The 21,309-nt window shown below is 40.1% G+C and overlaps 1 protein-coding gene across 2 annotated transcripts in view; it reads right to left on the reverse strand.

The window, feature by feature from the left end:
- Window positions 1–21,309, reverse strand: part of tspan4a (tetraspanin 4a) — a 71,589-nt gene that overhangs the window by 12,029 nt on the left and 38,251 nt on the right. For both annotated transcript variants that reach the window (XM_064312521.1, XM_064312520.1), the window contains 2 exons: window positions 9,993–10,184; window positions 7,555–7,629 (listed from right to left, as the gene is read on the reverse strand). In XM_064312521.1, coding sequence (XP_064168591.1) covers window positions 7,555–7,629; window positions 9,993–10,184 — 267 coding nt within the window. The remainder of the gene's footprint in view (window positions 1–7,554; window positions 7,630–9,992; window positions 10,185–21,309) is intronic.

The following is a 21,309-nucleotide window of genomic DNA, read 5'->3' on the forward strand; positions in this document are numbered from 1 at the left end:
TTCATCAGCGGCGAGTCGAGAGCCACAGGGCGGTAATCATCGTCGGTGGCGGACCGACTTGTCTCTGGCACGGAGCGGGTGATGGAGGGCTTCCAGAGTAGGAGGAGGGGGAAGTCTCTCGGAGACCTAATTCAGCGGGTCACAGAAGACAGATGCCAGCTCTTCATGGCAGCTTTTCAGATGAATACCGATGTCGTCTGGGCCGGAGGCCTCGAAGATCTTGGCCTGCCCGAACACCTTTCCTCCACCCTGGCTGCCCCACACCGCTCTTATCTGTAGCACCTCATTTGTCACCTCTATCATGTCTTGCTTTAGATCTGGTCCATCAAATAGACAGAAGACTTTGCGGAGTGTGCCGTGCGGAGTCTGATCAGCTGCAATGCCAGAGAGGGTTTTCGGACCCACGCAGACATCCCTCATCTTTTCCACCGTCAAACAGACTTTCGAACTTTGCTTCGCAGACTCTCTTCGCCGCCTTCATTTTCACGCTGAGCTTCTTTAGGAAGTGTTTTGACTCCGCCTTGTCATCAGCCATCCAAGACCTGTTGTCAGACAACACTTCTACATCCTTTGAGGGAATTATCACCTCCGCACAAGAGCATGATGTAACCTGTCACCGCCTCAACGGCTTCGCCTCAGCGTCGAGTTGGCAGAGAACCCAGACCAATCCGTGAAGTCGGTTCCGGAATGTTTCTTTCGTGGAGCTGTACTGTTTTTTCCCCCCCTTGCTTTGAAGTTGGGCGCGGTATGAGACGTTCAGACCTGTGGACAGCTGTGCATAATGGAGGTTTCCTGCTAGCTGCTCCCAATGACCTGGTTGGCGCCTTGCATGGCTGTCTATCTCTATTGGAGTGTGTGTGTGTGTGTGTGTGGTAGCAGCAGTGTAGTATAATGGGTCAGAATTTGGTCTTATAAGAATATATCCAGCTGTATAATTGAATACAATGCAAAACGCAATGTAAAAAAGTTGTGTAAGTCGCTCTGTTAGACGTAAGAGTGTCTACTAAATGCCTGTAATGTAATGATATATGTGTGTGTGTGTGTGTGTATGTGTGAATGGGCAAATGAGAGGCATTAATTGTATTGTAAAAGCCCTTTGCAGAGTCATAGTTGCCTGAAAATTGCTCTATATAAGTGCACTCAATTTACCGTTGACATTTTCTCGTGGGATTTGTATGCATCTTTATGTCTCCATAGCAAAGATCAATAGTTTTTGTACCACTAGTCGGGCAGTCTATTCGCTGCCGATATGAGGACAGAACTGTTCGTAGTACAGCTGTAAAAGTTGCCCGTAATGAATTCAGTGGAGATTGAGGGCTTCTGCTTAAAGCGGGCTGTGATGACATCAGCAAACCTGTTTTGGGTTTGAAGAAGGAGGAATGTAAACCGCAGTAAGGATTAATTCAGCAAAACCCAAGGGGCAGATATTTTCGGTCGGAAAACCAGGAAAAGTCATTTTAAACCCGATGAGGCATGTGACTCAAAGATTTTACACTCCCGGTGCCAAGCCTTGTTAGCGTAGGTGCAAAAGATTCGCCCCGGTGGAGTTTGCCACTACGTCAACAGTCTATCTGGCCTGCGAGGAGCCCGAAAGCATCCGACTGCGGCTCAGGTTCTTCGCTTGCGTCATCCCGCCATGTTTCAGTTACGCACGTGAGACCCGTCTCCCGAAAAGCCCCCCTGGGTTTTAACGTTCGGATGGATTTCTTCAAATTCGTTCCTCAAGAGACGTGACATTTGCAAGAATTTTGAAGGGGGAGAAGCAGGCATATCAGCTTTCCCTTCGGGCACTTGAGTCTGTTGCGCTCCGCCTCTTCTTCCTCACCTTCTTGTCTGATATTTAGTCTGGCGTCTGATTCCAATGTTTCTCGACTTTGTCAGACAGCTCAGCTCTTGCTGCGCATGCTTTTGATATGGAAGGCTAGAGGCTTTTCCTTGGGTTGAAAGATAAATAATGCTATCTTGATTTTTGGGTGGCAGTATAGCGTAAAGGGCAAGGAGCTGGTCTTGTAACCTGAAGGTCACAGGTTTGATTCCTGAGTAGGACACTGCACTGTCATGGTACCTTTGAGCAAGGTACTTAACCAGCATTGCTTCAGTACATATCCAGTATAAATGAATGGTATGTAAAAAGATGTTTAAGTAGCTCTGGATAAGAGCATCTGCTAAATCACTGTAATTTAAACTCCCATGATTGCACAGGTGATGATAAACAATAGCACTGCCAGATGCCTTTTCATGGTAAAAGTCTGTTTTCAAGAAAGTGCATCTTTTCCTGGTAATCCACATCCAATGGATGTGAATATTCTGTGCACATTTGTTTGCACATGAATAGACAACAAAGTCTGATTTTTACAGACTTGGCATTAAAACCCCCAGTTAGATTTCATGTGACGTCTTAACGTACTTAAGTCAATGTATAGTAGGTATGTAGTGCACGTTTTGAGAAGGGACATGTGTTTCTTATGCTACAATAGCAACTTGTGCATGTGCAAACATTTTATGAACATAATGCGGTGAGCACAGTAGTCTCAGTTTGAGGGATACCATGGAAACATTACTACACCTAGTTTATATGACTTCTCGCTTTTAAAAAATGTAGTTTTAAGTTTTTCTAACAATTAAATCTAAGTTCTGAACTAACAGATGTTAGTTGACATAACTCGACATCCAAGCTTAAAAATCTCAAAAGTCAAAGATTTGCTGAAGTTGCATGACATTTAAAGTATTCTCAACTATTTAAGTTTTTACAGTGTTTAAGATTTTACATTTTCTAATGAACTGTGTGTGTGTCACTGGTGCAATTGCACTTCTGTATTCTGAGCCTAACCCTGATGTTTTCCACTTCAGTAAGTCACTCTGTATAAGAGCATCTGCAGAGTTATTGTAATGTAATGTCTTACAAACCACAAATGACTACTTCATCATGGTAAGAGACTACAGCACCCACCATTTAAGCTCTGTAATTGATTGTAAAGGAAATTATTCTAAAAATGACCTCCCACATGCTTTTAAAGAGATCTCAAGTATTATCGATGCGATGGAGCTTGTGGATACATGAAGACGTTAAAAAATCCAGAATTTACCAGAGAGCAAATCAGAGCGAGGTGCACCAACTACAGTACTTTCTTATTTCTTTTTTTCTTGGTACCAAAACAGGTGTTACATGAAGATAAATTGAAATCTCATCACCAGCTCATAGTTTTCCCCCTTGAGGCAGAGGATGTTGGAAATTTAAATTAAAATCAAAATGTATTAACGGATAAAACATTTACAACCAAAACAAAAAGAATTCATGACAGATTTATTTTCTCATAACGTAGGATCATCAGATCCTCTTAGAGCGTTTGATTGAAATGAGCCTTTAGAGACCATTCAACCCGATGCTCTTCATTCAAATGAAATGCTTTAAGTCAAAAATGAAAAAGCAACAACAAAATAAATAAAAATGAGTTCATGACTTTTTAATAACTCTGATATAAATGATAATACAATAAATAAATTATGTTACTATAATATTAGAAACAGGATTACAAGTAATATACAGACATGAACAACAAATAATGGTGCTCCTCCTTAGGCACCAGAGAGAAGTAGTAAACTATTTTGCAGAGGTTTAGGGGGCATTACTTACATGTTTTAATTGTTCATGTGATAAAGATATCTATATGAAACTCAACACAATATTTAATTTTTTATCTATTATTAAAGGGACACTTTCTGGAGTCTTTTGGTCATTATTTGTTTTTGATTGGCCCTGACTGATTTTTTTAAATTACTTTTTTTTGTTCACAAAGGATATTTTTAATATTTACCAAAGTTACAAACTGCCAGCTTAAAAACATGGCTGCTGTAGGGGCCATCAAAGGTTTGTGGATTAAAGCACAAATATTACATTCCAGGTAGTTTCAAAGCAATGTGTGCATCAGCTTTATGCTTCTATAAGTTGTGAGTGAGTATATTACCTGGTTTTTTATTTTTTTTCCCAAAAATTATGTTTAATCTGGTTTTAGGTCAGAACTATTTCCTATGACTCATGCAGCCTGAGACCGCTGAGCTCAGTGAAAGAAGAGAGCAGCAAATTACTGCACGAGAGAGGAAAAACCTCAAAGCAAAAACAAATTGACAGGGCCGGAAATGGTTCATACAACCATTTATATGCATATGCACTTCCGACTTGCTGGGAAAACAGAGACAAAATGGCGTCAGGCCAACAGCACCTCGATCACACCTCCCTGGCTGTGAGAGTAAGATAGCTTCTGCTGCATTTGAACTGAGGAGGGAAAAAGTGCCAGCATGATATTGAATTAGATTTTTAATGTCTATTTTTATGTTTATACAATTGCGAATAAATGCCATAAAATTAGTTTGCTCATATGCATAGCCTCTGAGTTATGACATCACTGTACACGTGGTTTTGTGCAGGAAATGTGTGTGTATGTGTGCACGCATGCGGGTGTGTGCCTGTTTGTGTGCACGCATGTATGTATGTGTGTGTGTGTGCGTGTGTGTGTGTGCGCATGCATGTGTGTGTGTGTGTTTTCTGTTTGCTTTAAATAAACCCATGATTACCCCTGTATGAGCCATTTTAAAGACAGGTCATCAGAATCTTCTGTAAAAAGCTAAAATATCCTTCATCCCCCACAAAAACTGGGCCAAGCAAAACAAAGTATACACTAAAAGTAATATCAACAACCGTATATCCAGAAAGTGACCAATCCTTTTGAAACAAGTAGTCAACAGTCAAAAGAAAGATCCAGTTCTCTTGTACTTAAGTGGTATGATGTGACATTTTTATGCATATGTATAGTCCATAATATCAGAAGGGTCTTACATTAGCCACAATGCTGAGCCTTTTCCTTTTTCTTTTTGTGCAAGGATGATATCCAAGTCAGTTACTTGGGAATTGAAGAACATTATTTAGATTCAAACAAACTTGGCTCAATCTTTACAGCAAACCTCAAATTAAAAGCCTTTGATATCATTTTCATGTATTTCCTTATAAATGTAAATGCCTAGATTTATTTTTACTTTGGAGACTCTGTGATAAGATTGTTTAAAGTTATGCTCAAAATAATGGAAATTCATCAAAAATTGTTATTAAAAAAAAATCATTATTAAGGAGCAAATTTAATTTGAAAAAAAAAATGAAAAAAAAACACTGTGAAGCCAATGTTGACTTTGAAACAGCTGCGTTTAAACAGCTCCGATGGGTAAAATGTCAATGCCAATAGTCCAACCAGTCTTGCTCACTCCACAAATTAGCCTGTATGGCAGTGGCAAGAAGAAATACATTTTTTATGGGGGGAAAACATCTCAAATCTTGAATGGAGTCTGAAACAAAAAATTAAAGTTTTGTATTCAAAATCAGAACTTCTACGTTGAACCGTAAGACCAGCGCCCGGCAGGTTTACCAGTAATTGACTTGACTGTGCTCAGTGAAACACTTATGTGTGTGGGTGACATTCAATTTACTTCTAATTATAGTATGGAGGGGGGGAAAAAACAGATGGTTTCTAATTTAAGTAATTAAATGTGAAGCTCACTGTTTGCCAAAAGCAGGAGCTGAATCACACTTGCTTGGCTGATGGACAGGACTGAGAATCATTTCCTCCCCGTACAGAGGAAAATAACATGAGGAGGCCAAAACCACAAGACCACAGATCCGAAGAAAACCTAAATGGGATTGTCATTCTAAAATACATTTATGATGATAAATTAACCTGTCCATTAACAATAAACAAGGTCCCCACATTACACCATCACACCACTAATATAAAACCCCTTGACAAAATATAAGTTTAATATTTCAAACTGCATCGATTATATATGTTGATAAAACATTAAAAAATTTTAATAGTGTTACCAACTTGCCAAATATTTATTTATTTTGCTTACAGTATGTGCCATTCCCCTTGGACTGAAGAGTCAAATAGTCAAACTTGTCACCAATTCATGAATCAATTTCCAATTTTGTATCACAAATGAGTCCGAGGTGGGATTTGAACCCCGGCCTCTCGTTCATCCAAAGACTCCATAGGCAAACGCTTTACCAGTCGGCTAAAGGCAAAATCGCCCCTAGCCAAGGGCAACGTCGTTATCTTTGAACACCAGGCAGTGTTGTCACAGCAACTTGCTGCGAGCTGTTTGCTTTACCACACCTTTACTGTGCTTCACTAGCAAACTAGTCGAGCCACAACCGCCACATTTGCAAGCTCTGGGTTAATTTCTTATTTTAAAACTTCACAGGTAACTGAAACATTTCTGTGGCACATAACCAATGAAACAAGACTGTCACGGAATCGGAGATCCTGCTTCTCTCAGCCAGAATCATCAAAGTTAAGACACTAATCTCTCACTCACAGAATCTCTTGTTGTCAGACACTGGTATTGTTACTGTAGGTGCCACAATGCATATTTATTTAATGTGTGCCGACATAAGATGGGCGTGTTTCTCATTCTTTTCCTTTATTGTATTCATTTATAGCCATTTCCCTTTATTGTTTTTTTTTTTTACATTTTATTGGACAAGAGAGCTGGGGGTTGGTGGACAGAAGGGGGCAGTCTTCGGGGGCAGCCAATAGTTTCCTATGGCATAGCCTCTGTGGGCTATATGAGGAACTGCTGGTGCTACTAATCTATAGGCTGTAGGCTGGATATACAGTATCCATTCTTCATTTTAAAGACATTTCCCAAATGCGAGCTATATTTGACATAGCTGCTGTGTAAAATTTGGTGGCAACTCACACACCTTCTCAACAGTACCCAGGAGGAAGTGAAGCTCCGCACCTTTTTGGGTTTTTGGGAAGAGCCCAAGGTTTACAATCAACCCATGGCTTGTCAACAGTAGCTCAGTGTTATTTAGTTTGAAGAGAAACTCCTGGGAGATAAACATTTGTTGGGCAAGTGCACTGTTTTTGACAATTACTGCATTCATAGGTTCAAATAAAGTTAAAACAGACAGTCGATTCTAAATGAACTATTTCTAAAGCCACAATTTGGTAAAGATTTGAATATAAAGTTACTGCAGGGTTATTTAAAACATGTAGTTTTGAGCTAAAGTTTTCTGCACTTTGCTTTCCATTTATTTGCCTGGTCTGCTGAATCATGTTGAAACTTAACTGGAGGACATAATTTATATATATATATATATTTTGATCTCTGGGTGGAACATCACTTTAAATCATTCTGCCATAAAATAGGCACTAAGTTGCTGCAGGAAGTGGTGTTGGTGGGTAAGTACAGTACACCCTCAGTATCAAATATACTGTAGTGACAGGGAGGGACACTGAGCTGTAGGAGATGTTGTCTTTCATGGTCCATGGAAAGAGTACATGGTCCATTGATGTCCTGGCAAAATCCCCAACCCGGGTCTGTCAAGCTGCCCCCTAATCATCCACCATTTTGGCTCAACATTTATCTTCCTCTCCACCTCTGCTGGTGAGTGTTCTAGTGCGACACACAACTCCTCTTCACAGTGAAACTTTGAGAAAACCATTATATCAGTGGAATGGTTAATACTAGTTATACTGGAGGTGTAGAATATGGTCCTACCTGCTCCTGATAGGCATAGAAGAGGATGATCATCAGAATCTCTAGGAAGAAGATCAGAAGAAGCAGGATGAAGAACTAGAGGGAACGAAAGAGGGAGAGGTGGAGTTAAGAGACCTTTTAAGCGCTGTTCACGTCCTCTCCATTTGTCATACTCAATTTGTTGAATAACCAATCGTTTGAGGTAATGTAACGACAGCCTCATTCGGGCTACGGAGCGGTTCTCTTTTAAAGACCTGCCGAAGGTTCGCATTCCGGTTTGTTTTATGCGTCAGCAGTCGAGGCAGCGAAAACAGAATTAAAGAGCCAACGAGAAAACACACGCGACGTTTTGAGAGACGCCGGGAGATGTTCAGGCTCGGAGACGTCTGGAGTCCCGGCGCGTGCGTCTGGCATTTGAGATGCACTCCCTCCGCCGGGAGATAAGCGCCTGTGTTAGGTGGGTGAATGGGAGCTGCGTGCCTGCACACCTCGTTTAGTAAAAGCCGTGCCCCGTTTATGCTCATGCTCTCTGATACGGCCTATGAATTTTAACACGTTTATCTGCCGATTGCTTTTTTTTTTCCCCCCGTGCCGCTCTGTGTCCATGCAGCAGCTTTGATATTGTTATCATCCTACTGAAAAGAAGTATACACGCAGTACGGCCCACTATGCACACGTTGTATAAAACTGGCACGTTAACTGCTTTTAATTAAGTCAATGAAAACATCTGAAATTCCAAATTCAACAACACCTTCGTGTCAAACTGCAAATCAATTTGATACAATTTTTTTTTCTTTTTGGCTCTGTCCTCCAGCACATTGGATTTGAAGTGAAACAATGAATATGAGATTTAAGATAGTCAGCCATAATTTGAGGATATTTACATCCATATTGGGTGATCCGTGTAGGAATTACAGCCCTTTTTAGACATAGTTCCCCCTTCCACCTTTATACATAGAGTATGTGTGGCATGCGCAACTCTAATCCTTTATGAAATGTCTTTTGTGCAGTAATGAGGTTAATAATGCACTTCAGCTGTCAACATTACATGTGGAGGCATCATTCTATTCAGGTTTTAATCAGATTCTAATTGGCTGGGTTGTAAATAGAATGAACCTCCATGCGGATATGGAAAAATGTGGCTTCTAGCAGCTTGTTAGAAATTAGAAAAAATTTTACACACAATAGGTGTTATATGCTCATTGTTTCCATGATGATCTTCCTTTCTGGTGACTACGTCTGAAAAGTTAAGACATCCTTGCGTCTTCCCAGCCATGTAGGTTTTCACAGTCAGGGGTACAAGTTTTAAGGGATTGTGCAATAAAAAACAAAATGCAAAATAAATGTAACAGTAACACACTTGAAAGCAACTACTATTGTGTTTAATTGTCTTGCATTTTTTTCCTGACAATTGCAGTGTCAGGATTAGAAAAACGGTTGCCATCTGTGTCAGCTAACCACCGACTATTACAGTTGAAAAAGAGAAATTTACTGTTAGTACCCACATAAAATAATGGCATTCAATGGTAAAATATTAGTTTAATGCAACACCGCTGCTTCTTTAAATCCATGGTCTCCCGCGTTTAATACTGGAACAATTTATCCACTAACTGTAACTGAAGTCAATGTGCATGTGAAGGGCAAATGCGGGCACTCACAGTAAATAGTTCTGTTTTTTTTTTTTTGCTGTATTTCCAAATACATAAAAGTCACTCTTTTCTTTGTTTTTTGTTTTTCTGACTTATTCATAATGTCACTTACCATACATACCTCACAACCATAAAATATATCTGTTTGATTACAATTTAAGATATGAAATCCAGCTTCAAAATCGTCTCACAGTTTCTGTTCACTCCCAAGTTATCTTTTAATGTGCAAACTGTATATCTGTAACAAACTGTTCTAGGTTTACTGCAGAAGTCTTTTGTCTATTCCCAAGTCTAGTCTTAAATCTAAAAACCATGCTTTCTCTGTGAAGGCTCCAGGACTCTTCTAAACAATTTAACAAAGACGCAAAGAAAAATCCTAGAAAAAAAGATAGCTTTAAAAAGTTAAAACAAATTGGCTTTTTAATTATGTGTAATATTTTAGCTTTACTTTAAAGCTAACCTTCAGTCTGAAGTGTGTGTACTCTTGCTTTTGCTGGAGTATACACATAATTGCCTTTTATTCAACTTTTACTGCTTTTCAGAGATTATAGTGTCATGTTCATCGTTTCATTATTCACAAGAGATTCATCTTGTGTCCATAAAATCCATTTTGAATTGCTCAATTTTGTGCTGTAAAAACCCACTGTTTTCCTTTCATTGCTTTATTTCACTACACCACTTTGAGCTGATGCATGAAAGATGCTATGCAAATAAAGTTTATTATGATTGTTATGCATGTAACAGTTTACTGATATTTAGTGAAGACGGAGTAGATGTGTGAGAATTTTGAGTCTGTTTGCAAACACTCACACTCAACAGCAGGGGGCGACTCTCTTTGACAGCGCCCATGCAGCCCAGGCAACCAATCACCATGACGATGGCCCCCACAGTTATGAGGAGGTTGGCAGCGGAGAGGGAGGGGAGAGAGGAGGAGAGGGTGGCGAAGTTCCCCTGTGTCACTGAGAGCCAAACCCCCACCCCCAGGATCCCACAACCCCCCAGCTGTGAGACAGAGAGAGAGAGAGAGAGAAAGCATACACATTTAACAATTTAGTAAAACAATACCTTGTTAATTCTGCATAAATCAATTTTAATTAGCACATTAAATAAATGTGCTAATTAAAATGCCACATTTTTTGTGTATGACATCAGGTAAAAATCCATTTAACTTGTAACGTTCAAGAAGTTTCAGAAATGACTGTCATGTGGGCATTGCTGTCATGGGCAGAGCACTTTTCATTTACTTTCTTTGAAAGGCAATTTAGAAAACGGACAGGTTAAATCACGCAGATTGCAATCTGGCATTTGCATGAAACACAAAGGCTATGTATGGATCCTGCATTCTCTATGACCTGGCTTTCCCACCACATTTGAACAATGTCCCAAACACATGTAATTCAAATGACCATTGCTTTACCATTGTCTTTAATTCATTTTCACAATTACCACACACGCAGCTGCATCTTTGCTTCTGGCTGAAATCATTCATTCTTCACAACCAATGTTAAGAGAGCCAATCGAGGCCTGTGTGAGGTCCAGTCTGTTGAGAGAGCCAATCAAAGCATGTAGGAGGTCCAGTCTGTTGAGAGAGCCAATCAAAGCCTGTGTGAGGTCCAGTCTGGCAAGAGAGCCAATCGAGGCCTGTGTGAGGTCCAGTCTGTTGAGAGAGCCAATCAAAGCATGTAGGAGGTCCAGTCTGTTGAGAGAGCCAATCAAATCCTGTATGAGGTCCATCATTGAACCATCATTCTGTTTTATGTTTAATAGAAAAATAGAGCTAAATGTTTGAAGCATGTAAAATATTCACTTCAGGTTTCTGTCAGACGGTTAAATGTTTTCTTGTGAAATTTGCTCATGGTTTGCAGCGCTGTAAAAACATCCCAGAGGGCTGTCTGCTATAATCACAGTTCATTCGATCTGAGTTTTAGAAAAAACACAATTATTTGTTTCAGCTCACTTTCTCTCCACGTAATTTCATTCCCCTTGTTCCGCCCCGCCATGTTTGCGTGTCTCTTTCCGAGCGTGTGGGCGAAAGTGAAAGATATTAAATACCTTATGAAATTCTCTCTCCCCATTGCTCTCTACCTCAGCATCTAAAAAAGGTTTTTCAAAATCGTCCACCGCCCAGTGTTATCTGATCCACCTTTATAGCCTTATGAGTCATTGGTATAAGGCCTTGTGCAATATAAGTATTATCTGAAGAAAAGGGCACTGGCATTTAAAAAGTTTATTATGACTGTCAGGTCAGACGAACACCAGAACCCAAAGACATGTGTTTCCCTCTAGTTGCTAGCCTGAAATTTCTGCAGATGGTATTGCCCTGGAAGGTGATAAGGCAGCCTTTGTGTTCTATATTTTAAGCCAACTTGCAATCAGAAAAACCATGTCTTCAGCCAACTCTTTTCTCAAAACCAGTGGAGGTTTCTGTGCTTGAGATGGAGCTATCGGAAATTTTATCTTTAAAGCAATAGTTTTTCCCCAACCAGATTTTTGTTTGTTTCGCTTGAATAAAATGCATACTAATCACCTTAATATTCCGTGTACATGGTTAGGTCATTCTCTTTAAATGCGCAAGCATTCTTTTTCAATACTTTTTATCCATCCATTATATATACCCACTTATTCTGGGCAGAGTCGCGGGGGAGGTGGGGGGGGGGGTGGTTGGAGCCTATCCCAGCGTGCATTGGGCAAGAGGCAGGAATACACCCAGGATGAGTCACCAATCTATCGTAAAGCACACACACCATTCACTCACACACTCATAAATATGGGCAATTTAGAGTCTCCAATTAGCCTACCTGCATGTCTTCGGACTGTATCCAGAAGAAAACCCATGCAGAAACGGGGAGAACATGCAAACTCCACACAGAAAGGTCCAGGCCGGATTCGAACTCAATGACATTCTTGCTGTGAGGCAACAGTACCCACTGCACCACCACGCCTCCCTCAATTCTTTTTGGACAATTCAAATTCACAAATTTTATAAATACACAATAAATTATATATTACGACAAGGTAAATGGCACAATAGACATGTATTTCTTTGAGTGTATAGCACTAGCAAAGGCTATTTGACAGTCTCCACAGGGAAATCCCACAACATGCATCAGGGTACCTGCTACTCCTGGAGGGTTAAACAAATGTGCCATTGACCATTAGCCAGCAAACAATTCAGATAAGAGAATGGAAACATGAATGCACATGTGCAGCTGCCTTGTGTAAAACATGGGCATTCATTTCCTACTCGAAAGAACATAAATCAACCCATTCGCAAGCAATCACCGCACAAATGCTACAATTTAATAATGACATGGTTCAAAGGCTCATAAACGTGCAGTGTAATAATACACCATATGAAACGGACTACAGGTCGCTGGATAATTTTTTTTTTTTGGTACTTGACTGAGGAAAATGACAATACACACTGTTAATGACTGCTTCACCTTTCACATTCATTTATTTTTGAACACAACATGGTTAGTGATTTATTTTATGGATTTTGGTCGTTTTATTTTTTCATTTTTTTAGTGCCTCTTTCATTGCTGTGTCAGATCACATCTTGCCAGCAGTCGTACGCAGAAAGACAAAGGCCTAGTGATCAGGATATGAAATGTAATTAAATTTACAGTAAATGAAAATGAAGTTTACATTCTATAATGACGTCTACATGCGCAGTGCTAGTTATGTAGCGGATGTCCTGCCCTGTAAACTATGTGCTAGCTAGACACATTACATACATGACAAAATTATCATACACGTGGCATCATTTCGTATATTTGTAAGTTGTATGAGCTGGCCAGTAATGGAAAGTTTACTTCAGCCTTTATCAAAGATTAGTTGATGAATTTAACACAGTTAAAGATGTCAAATAAAATTTTTTTCTAATCTGGTAGCTGAAAATGAGTACAGTTCGTGGTCCTGTTCAAAACAATTGATGTTAATGTTCATCCTCGATCAAAAGATAACGTTGACTGTACTTGTTACCTGGGTTTAAGTTTCTGTCATTCCTTATTAACAAATCTGATTTCCCCTCCTGCACATGATGTCAATGTTGCTTGCTAGAACATGGATGTGCTGTTAATTTTTCTCATACCATATCATATCAAAAAAAATTTTCAGCAGAGGATCTCAATGACAAAATGTAGCTGCAAGCAGGAACTACGGGGCCAAGCAACACAAGTACCTGCCAGTGCCATTTTGTGCAAGTCCTTAATTTATCGCGTTGATTTAAGATGGCAGCATTTGATATCCTACTACATTTGGGTAAAATGCCAAGATTCATAAAAAGTGACTTGGTGGTTCTGCCAGAACTGAAAAAAGAGACAGAAAATGACAGAAAAATTACAAAATAAAATAGTAAAACCAAGGAATACTGGAGGGTACCAAGGTATGTTGGTGCTTCCCCCCCCCCCCCCCAAATAGTCCATACAAAATTATTCACTAATACCATAGAGGTTCCTCCAGCAGGGTCCTGAATGTAGGTTTTGGAAACTATGGTGAGATATTGTCTCAGCTGTTAAGCTGCAGGGTCAATTCCTTCTAGGCAATAGTTCAGCTACTTCGGATAAAAGCCTGTCTTAGGCAGATAAATCTGTCTTACATAACTTTAATAACTAATATTTTAAAATATATTTTCAATAATATCGTTTTGCTTTTCTGTAAAATAGGTGTTATTATTATTTTTTTTCAACAGAAATAAACTTCCATTCTGGATTTCAGTCTGTACATTGAACCTAAACTGACAACTTGACCGGCTTGACAACGTGAACAATGACCCTCCTACAAATGCAAATGGCGGTCAGTGTTCTGTCCCAACAGGCTGATTCAAAGACTGTTCCAATTGGGGCCTTAAAAACGGCTTTGGATGGCCAAAGCAGTTAAATTTGTTTCAGTCTTATCTCACAGACAGTCTCACTTGGCGGTTTTGTGTATGCCTGTTAATAAATTGATTGCAGGGTCCCTCAAGCGTCAGTGTTTGGGTAAATTTTGTATTTGACTTTTATGCTTTGGTTTTGGCATATTATGTAAAAAAAAAAAAAACAATTACAGGACTGCACTGTCAATAGGACAAAGCCTTGGACTATATTTAAATAATGCACAAAAGACAAAAGCTTTATTTCAGAGACTGGATATGTCCATTTTGTTAAGATTGATGTCCTAAAATTGAGGTCAGTTGTCTTTAGTAAAATACACACTGAGAAAGGCTCAGTGCTGAAAAGCATTTGTGTATTGTTTAAATGTAGTCAAATATGTATTCCTATTGAGCATGCTGTCCTGTTCAAATTTTTCTATCATTCATTAGGAAGTTTCATTTTTTAGCAGATGTATTATATTTAAAAATTATATTATATGTGGTCATCTCTATTCACATTTGCAGTGATGACACACAACTTGGCTTGTAGATTAAACCCAGTGAATTGAATAGGTTAACTGTTCTCCATGCCTGCCTGAAATGGCATACATTTTTAAACAGTCCACAATTTTCAAGGGGAAAAAATATGATTAATTTTTAATTCTTGGTTTCACACAGATGATAAACCGATAAAATGTAAATAAATAAATAAATAAATAAATAAATAAATACATAAAAACTTGGGCCCTTTACCTGAAATGTGAAAGCCTTCCTCCTCCAGGACCCTGATTGTAATTCAGTAATAATAAGAAAGTCATTCATGCTTTCATCTCATCTCGGCTTTATTCTCGTAATCCACTCTTGCGAGGCCTTGACTCAGAATGTGCGGTGAGGCTGCTAAATAAAAAACAAGAGAACACAGTTCCCCAATCCTCTTATCTCTGCCCTGGCTGGAAGCTGCTTTGAGTTGACTTTTTATCAGTTATTTTCAAGACAAGATATGATTTGATATGATATGAGGTAGCACCTGAATATATTGCTTGACTGTGAAGCCCTTAAAAACTATCAATTATTTACAGATAATGCAGAGTCCCAACTGAACGAAAAAGAGGACCATGCATTATCAGTTAAGGCTCTGGAAGAGCCTTCGTGAAGAGGTTTACAGCAGCAAATCCGCTTTTAACTAAATTTCTTTTTTTTTTTAATGTTATGTTAAGTAATTTGTTTATTGTTATTATGTTATTGATATTAACATTCTTGCCCTGTATTTTTTAAAAATATTCTTTTCATTTTACATATTTAAAACAAATATGTAAACCAGTGTTTAGAAAAACACTGAATAAATAGTTATCCATCCATCCATCCATTATCTATACCCACTTATCCTGGGAAGGGTTAAATAGTTATTATAATTCTTATTATTGTGGACTAAGGAGTGTTTTCCATATTTTTCTTCTGATTTCCCAACCATGTACCTTTATGTAAACCCTACATGCCCTACATGCCAGCCAGATCCCTCCGTTCTGCTACCTCAGGACGCCTAGCACCTCCCCCTCTTCGCACCTGCACTTCCAGAACACGTCTCCTGTCTGTTCTGGCCCCACGATGGTGGAATGAACTCCCTGTGGAGGTGAGAACAGCTGAGACACTGACCCATTTCAAACGATGACTGAAGACTCACCTCTTCAGGCTGCACCTCTCCCCATCCCTCCCTACCCCCCTGTAAATGACTGTAAGCTTAGGGTTGTAACTAGGCAGCTGTTTCGTAGGTGACTTAGGTGCATTAACTGTCTTAACTACTGCTTGTATTTTTTCCATAGACTGCGTTGTTGCCGTTCTCGTTGTTAGTGTTAATCAGTTTAACCTTCAGGGTCCAAGTTGAACTATGCGGTTGTTCCCTGCACTTGGACCGGTACTTCCCAAAATGTGTCTGGTGTATCTGATAAAAAATTGAGTTCTTTGGATTTCATGGCAGATATCTGTGGGACAAATCTGTGTCTTTAGCTCTATACAAACTGACTGGTTGGCTGTGCCATAAAGTCTCTGCTGATTGGCTGCAAGTCAAATGGAAGAAACACTCCAAATAAACAAACAGTTCAGCACTACCTGTAAATGGCAAGTCTTTATGTCTGTGTGATAACAAATCGGAAAAACTCAAGCTTTGGCTCTTTGGAAACTCAATAACCACAACTTGCCGACAATGACCATCGCAATGAGACCAGAAGGGAGTCCTAAATTAGAGTGACATGCACTTGAGAGGATGCACATAAATGTATCCTGGCCAGAACAGAGCTTCGATCCACCCCTAAAACAAACTTGTGCGTTGTTAAATAAACGAGGGCAAGACAATGGGTGCCCATGTAGCACGGACTCGAGGATCAAATTCGTGTCATACCCCAGAAGACTTCCACACTGGCATTAGCTGTCAATTGGATATCAGATATACTTCCCTGCCGCCGAAGTGCCAACACCACATCTGGTTGAATGAATGTTTGCGAGTTGTATGCGACATTATGAATTGCATTTTTTTTTGTCCCCCCCACCTGCTTATACTGAATCAATCCTGTTTGGAAGTCTGGTGAAAGGCACACCATTTGAACACTGCAAAAAATCTTTTCTAGTATCCCTAAACCACAACTTTTAGCTACATTGTAAACAGGTCGAGATCCCATTTAGCCTATACCTTCCTTCCCTCAAGAAAATGTCTTATCTGAAAAAGAGTCTTTTAATTGAGTCTCAGACATTTTCACGACTTAAATTTTTGTTTAAAGTTTTAAAAACGTGGAACGAGTGCTTGGATGTCCTTCAGCACGTGCAGCTGCGTCTCAGGCACCCTGTAGACCAGCTGTCAGTCAGGCCTGCCTCCATTCCCCATCATGCAATGCTGGCTGAGCTCCGCTCTGCCTGGCCTTTTCAAGAAGAGTGGGTCGGAGTGCACCAAAGAGGCACTTGCCATATTTCTTCCATGAAAAACTGATCTGAACACAGCAAGGCGGCACTTGCCATATTTCTTGGGCCAGATGGCCCAAATCCAACATTCCCTCCTCATCCCGTCCCCCTTATCTTCCTTCTTTTTGTCATGAGCTTCCTCCTCTTCTGCCTGTTCCCCCTCTTCTCCTTCTGCTCTTCCTCCTCCTTCTCCTCCCCTCTGATGGACGGGGACTGAGCAGCGGGTCCAGTCGGGTTTAACTTCTTCATTAGCGCGGAATGTCTGGAGTGGCGCTGGCCTCTTCCAGACCACAGCCATCCTCCTGGTCACCCGTCACTCAGCCCGCCCCTCTCACATAGCCAACATTCTGCTGTCCGATGGCAGCAGCTATAGCAGCACACCTGAATCCCTGGTTCAGAGCTGTATGTTCTTGCAGTGTGGTTACACTGCCACTTCATCTTAGTTTGAAACGCCTTCAAGTACTTGCAAGAAACCGCTGTGGTCTTCATGAACTCGTTTCATCTGAAGGTGAGTGGGCAGCCGTTTGGAAGGCGAGATCTGTGTTGATTTCAGTCAGGCATTACACTCGGTGACAGAAAGAAAGAATGGCAGCCTGTTCCTGTTTGCATCTGGAAAAAAAAAAACTTGCTCAGTGTTCTTCAGAGTCGGGTTTTCACCCTTCGACCAAGTCTGAGATTTGAAAGGGCTGGTTGTTATCCTTATAATCACTTATAATCATGAACAGACCTGAGAATTTCGTCCTTAAATGTGTTCCCATTCAGACAAAAGGAGTATCCATCAAAGGATGAGGAATAAAGTATATATATATATATATATATATATATATATATATATATATATGTTAGCGTGGCTTTGTAATTACTGACAAGGACAAGATCTGCAAAACTTCTTCACCTCATACAGCATGCAGTATGCATTCTAGCCACTAAAAACCCTTCCTCCCATATGGTGATATCAACGTCAAAAGGAACAGTACATCATAGTACATAAAGTACTGTCATAGCTGAAGCACCTTTGAATAAGGCTTATTTTATCACATCTTCACGCTGCAGCACAAAACCCCTTTCTAAGTGCAATCGCAAAACCCTCCACCACATGCCGGTGTGACACCCCTGGGAGAGAGATGCGGCAGTTCCGGGCGTGCACCGTTGGTTCTGCATGGAGAGAGAGAGAGAGAGAGGGCGCACCTACACCAACACAAAATCAAATAAAAATACCTTCATCCTTCCCCCTCACCGGATTCTGGATGAAAACAATGACCTAAAACAACAAGCTAAAACAAGAAAGACGAAAGAAAGCAAAACTCAGCGACTGCATTTCAGCTTGCCGCTGGTCTTGGCTGGCCAACTTTTCGGCTAACCAGTATCTTTGCCTTTACAAACCAAACTCAAACTCGCTCTGTCGGGATGTTCTCTCGATCTCGGTCCCAAACTGTGGAGAAAAACACACCTTTAAACACCTGGGTTGATTAGTTAAGGCAACGCAGGTGCGTGTGCTCTCTCCACCAGACCAATCCGCTTCTCCAGCGGACTGAATGCTACACCCTCTTAAGATGAAACCCATCTTTTTGTTGTTGAGAGGAATCACATTGGACTGTCAGTTAATTTGGCGGTAGCTCTTCTGGCCCAAGCTCATGTTGTGTTGATCTCTACCTGGCCACCTAGCGCTTGACTCCAAACGCAGCTAACACAAAACATTTACACAACAATGGGAAAGATTATAGTTAGTGCCACTTTTTGAGGTAATGTTCCCAAACTGTCCTTGGGCTTTTTTATTCCAAACAAATTCTGTCTGTCACAGAATAGCATTCCAGGCATGTCACACACAAACTTCAGGGACAACATCCTCTGAGTTATCGTTTGAAATCTATGAAAAACATCATGGCTCATGTATGCCAAATACATTTTTCAGAATGTACAGAATCAAAGTAAATGGCAGTTGTGCTTAGCATTGCTAACATTCTTGATAAAAGTAACGAATGACCATCCACAATAAATATTTTCAAAAGCACTTCTACCTTTGAGAACATAAGTGAATAATGTCCTAAGGCCATTCATGCAATCTTCCTCAGGACAAATTCAAGGGCCTTCCGGGAAACCGAACAAATGTGCAAGCCAGTAACATATACCCTAACGTGAACCCTCTGTTCGAAAGATGTTCTGAGAACCAACATTTGTTCGCTGGGAAACTATGTCTTCATCATGGAAAGGCGAGGCTCGAGTCCAGCGCAACAGTGGTTCTGGTCTAAGAACAGTTGTGAGAGAGAGGAGAGCACCGCATGTGAGCAACAGAGAGACTGTGCGCACGGCACGCCATATTTCATATTTACAGTATTTTTCAGAGGGCTCAGTCACACGCCCTTAACCCTCACATAAAACATCTTAATGCGCAGAAATCTAGAATATCTGCAGTGAGCAGTTGGGGACTGAGCAAGGTGCTGAACTCTCCAGGGTCTTAAAGGAAGCCTTTTTTGGATATAGTAAGGTTTTCCTCTGGACAGAACTAGTATTTTGTCTACAATCTCCCAGCAGCAGATCATGCAGTTTGTTTTCAGTTTTGTTTCAGACCATTAAATGCAATGCCAGAATATCAACAGAAGCATTCTAAATCAAACTAAACAAGCGTAGCTTCAACAAATTTGTATTTCAAAGGGATGTTCTCCTTTCTGACAAGACTAGTAATAGGTGATTCAATTGCAGGAAATATTAGTGTCATAACCCTTGAATATTTGAATGGTGGTAGATTTCCATGATCAAAAGTTTTAAAAAATATTTTAAAACAAGATTTATTCAGAAAAATAAAACAAACTACGCATGAGATAACCCAGGATTCTAAAATGTGATATTATACCGAAATCTAAACCCGTAAAACAAAAATTGTCCCTTTATAGTCTACATATAAAGATTTCATTGGCAAGCATAACTTTCCTGTCTTCCAGTTGCTGTTCAGAACCGCCATTGCAAAGCAGATTAAATGAGTTCCAGAGGTAACAAGGTTTCTTTGGCCTAATTAATACTGATGGAATCCATCCCAGCTTGAAATGTACTCTCCCACCATCAAGCAACGTATCCAAGAGTACTGAACCAAGGATGGAAGAAAATCACCCTGGTGGTCAGCTGGCAGACATTTTTCCTCCCAAAAAACTATTCTGTTAGGATAAAAATGTGATTTATGTCAGTTTTGACAACACAATGGAAAGACCTCCTTTTACTCACTCAGGGATGCTTCATGTCATGAGGATGGGGGGGTGTATTTTTTCATTATTATTTTCAGGTCCCATGATTTTCTATGGTTTTATTTATTTTTTTAATGTGAAATGTGGAAAAAATTGTAAACTTATAAATGCTAAAACTTGTGGTTTATTTTGAACAACTTAGTGTTGCTTGCATTACATGACAGGTCAGGCAATAGCCACATATCATTTACTTAAATATCCAGCAGTTCATTCAATATCCATCCCATATCATGACCACATTTCGGCAAAAGACCAAGGTTAAATAAAACATTGCTGAGTATTGTTTCCATAGGCTACATCTAATCAGGCTCTAGTGCCATGTCACTAAAATGAGCCCAACGTAATATAATGAAACAATAAAGTGTTTTTTCTAACTTCGTATTTGATTTTTAGGATCCTGACGGTATGCATACGATTCCTTATCCTGCAGGCTATTCCTGTAATCTCATTGTGACTGTGATTATAAACATTTCTAAGCAACTGGCCGTCTATTTTGCCGGCACCATTAGAATATTAAATTCAGACGCTTGGTACGTGAACCTGCTGTGGTCTGTCATTTGCAGTTGAGCCGCGTGATCGAGGACAAGCCACCGTAAGGGAAACCCTTTGTGTCTGAGGCTGGATCCATAACCGGATTAACGCTGAGCTGGGATCGGATCGACCTCCGGCAGCCCAGCACCTGCGTTAATTCATCTGTTTTCGTTCAGTCTCCATTAGTATGGGGAGCAATAAAAGGTCCTAAATTAAATTAAGCCTATTGTTTTTCTTTTTATGAGTGATTATGTTGAAACCCTGATTCAAATGTTTTTTTTTGTTTTTTTAGTTCATACTTTTTTTTTTTTTTTTACACCCCATCTATGCGTCTTGAGCATCTGTCAATCTGTGACTTGCCTTGCAACCCGGCTAATTTGCGCATCCTATACTCTGGTATAGCACCTTTCTGCCTGCCAGGGATTCAGTACCGTCCTCACCAAAAGATATATTCTCGATTCTGTTACTTTGCACAGTGGGGTTTTTCTTCACCCCTTGGCCCATGTTAGAACACAATTGCAAGCTAGCCGCACAAATGCGGTTGCTCCGCCCGGAGCAT

Source organism: Anguilla rostrata, chromosome 16 (assembly GCF_018555375.3).
Source record: "Anguilla rostrata isolate EN2019 chromosome 16, ASM1855537v3, whole genome shotgun sequence".
Classification (NCBI taxonomy): domain Eukaryota; kingdom Metazoa; phylum Chordata; class Actinopteri; order Anguilliformes; family Anguillidae; genus Anguilla; species Anguilla rostrata.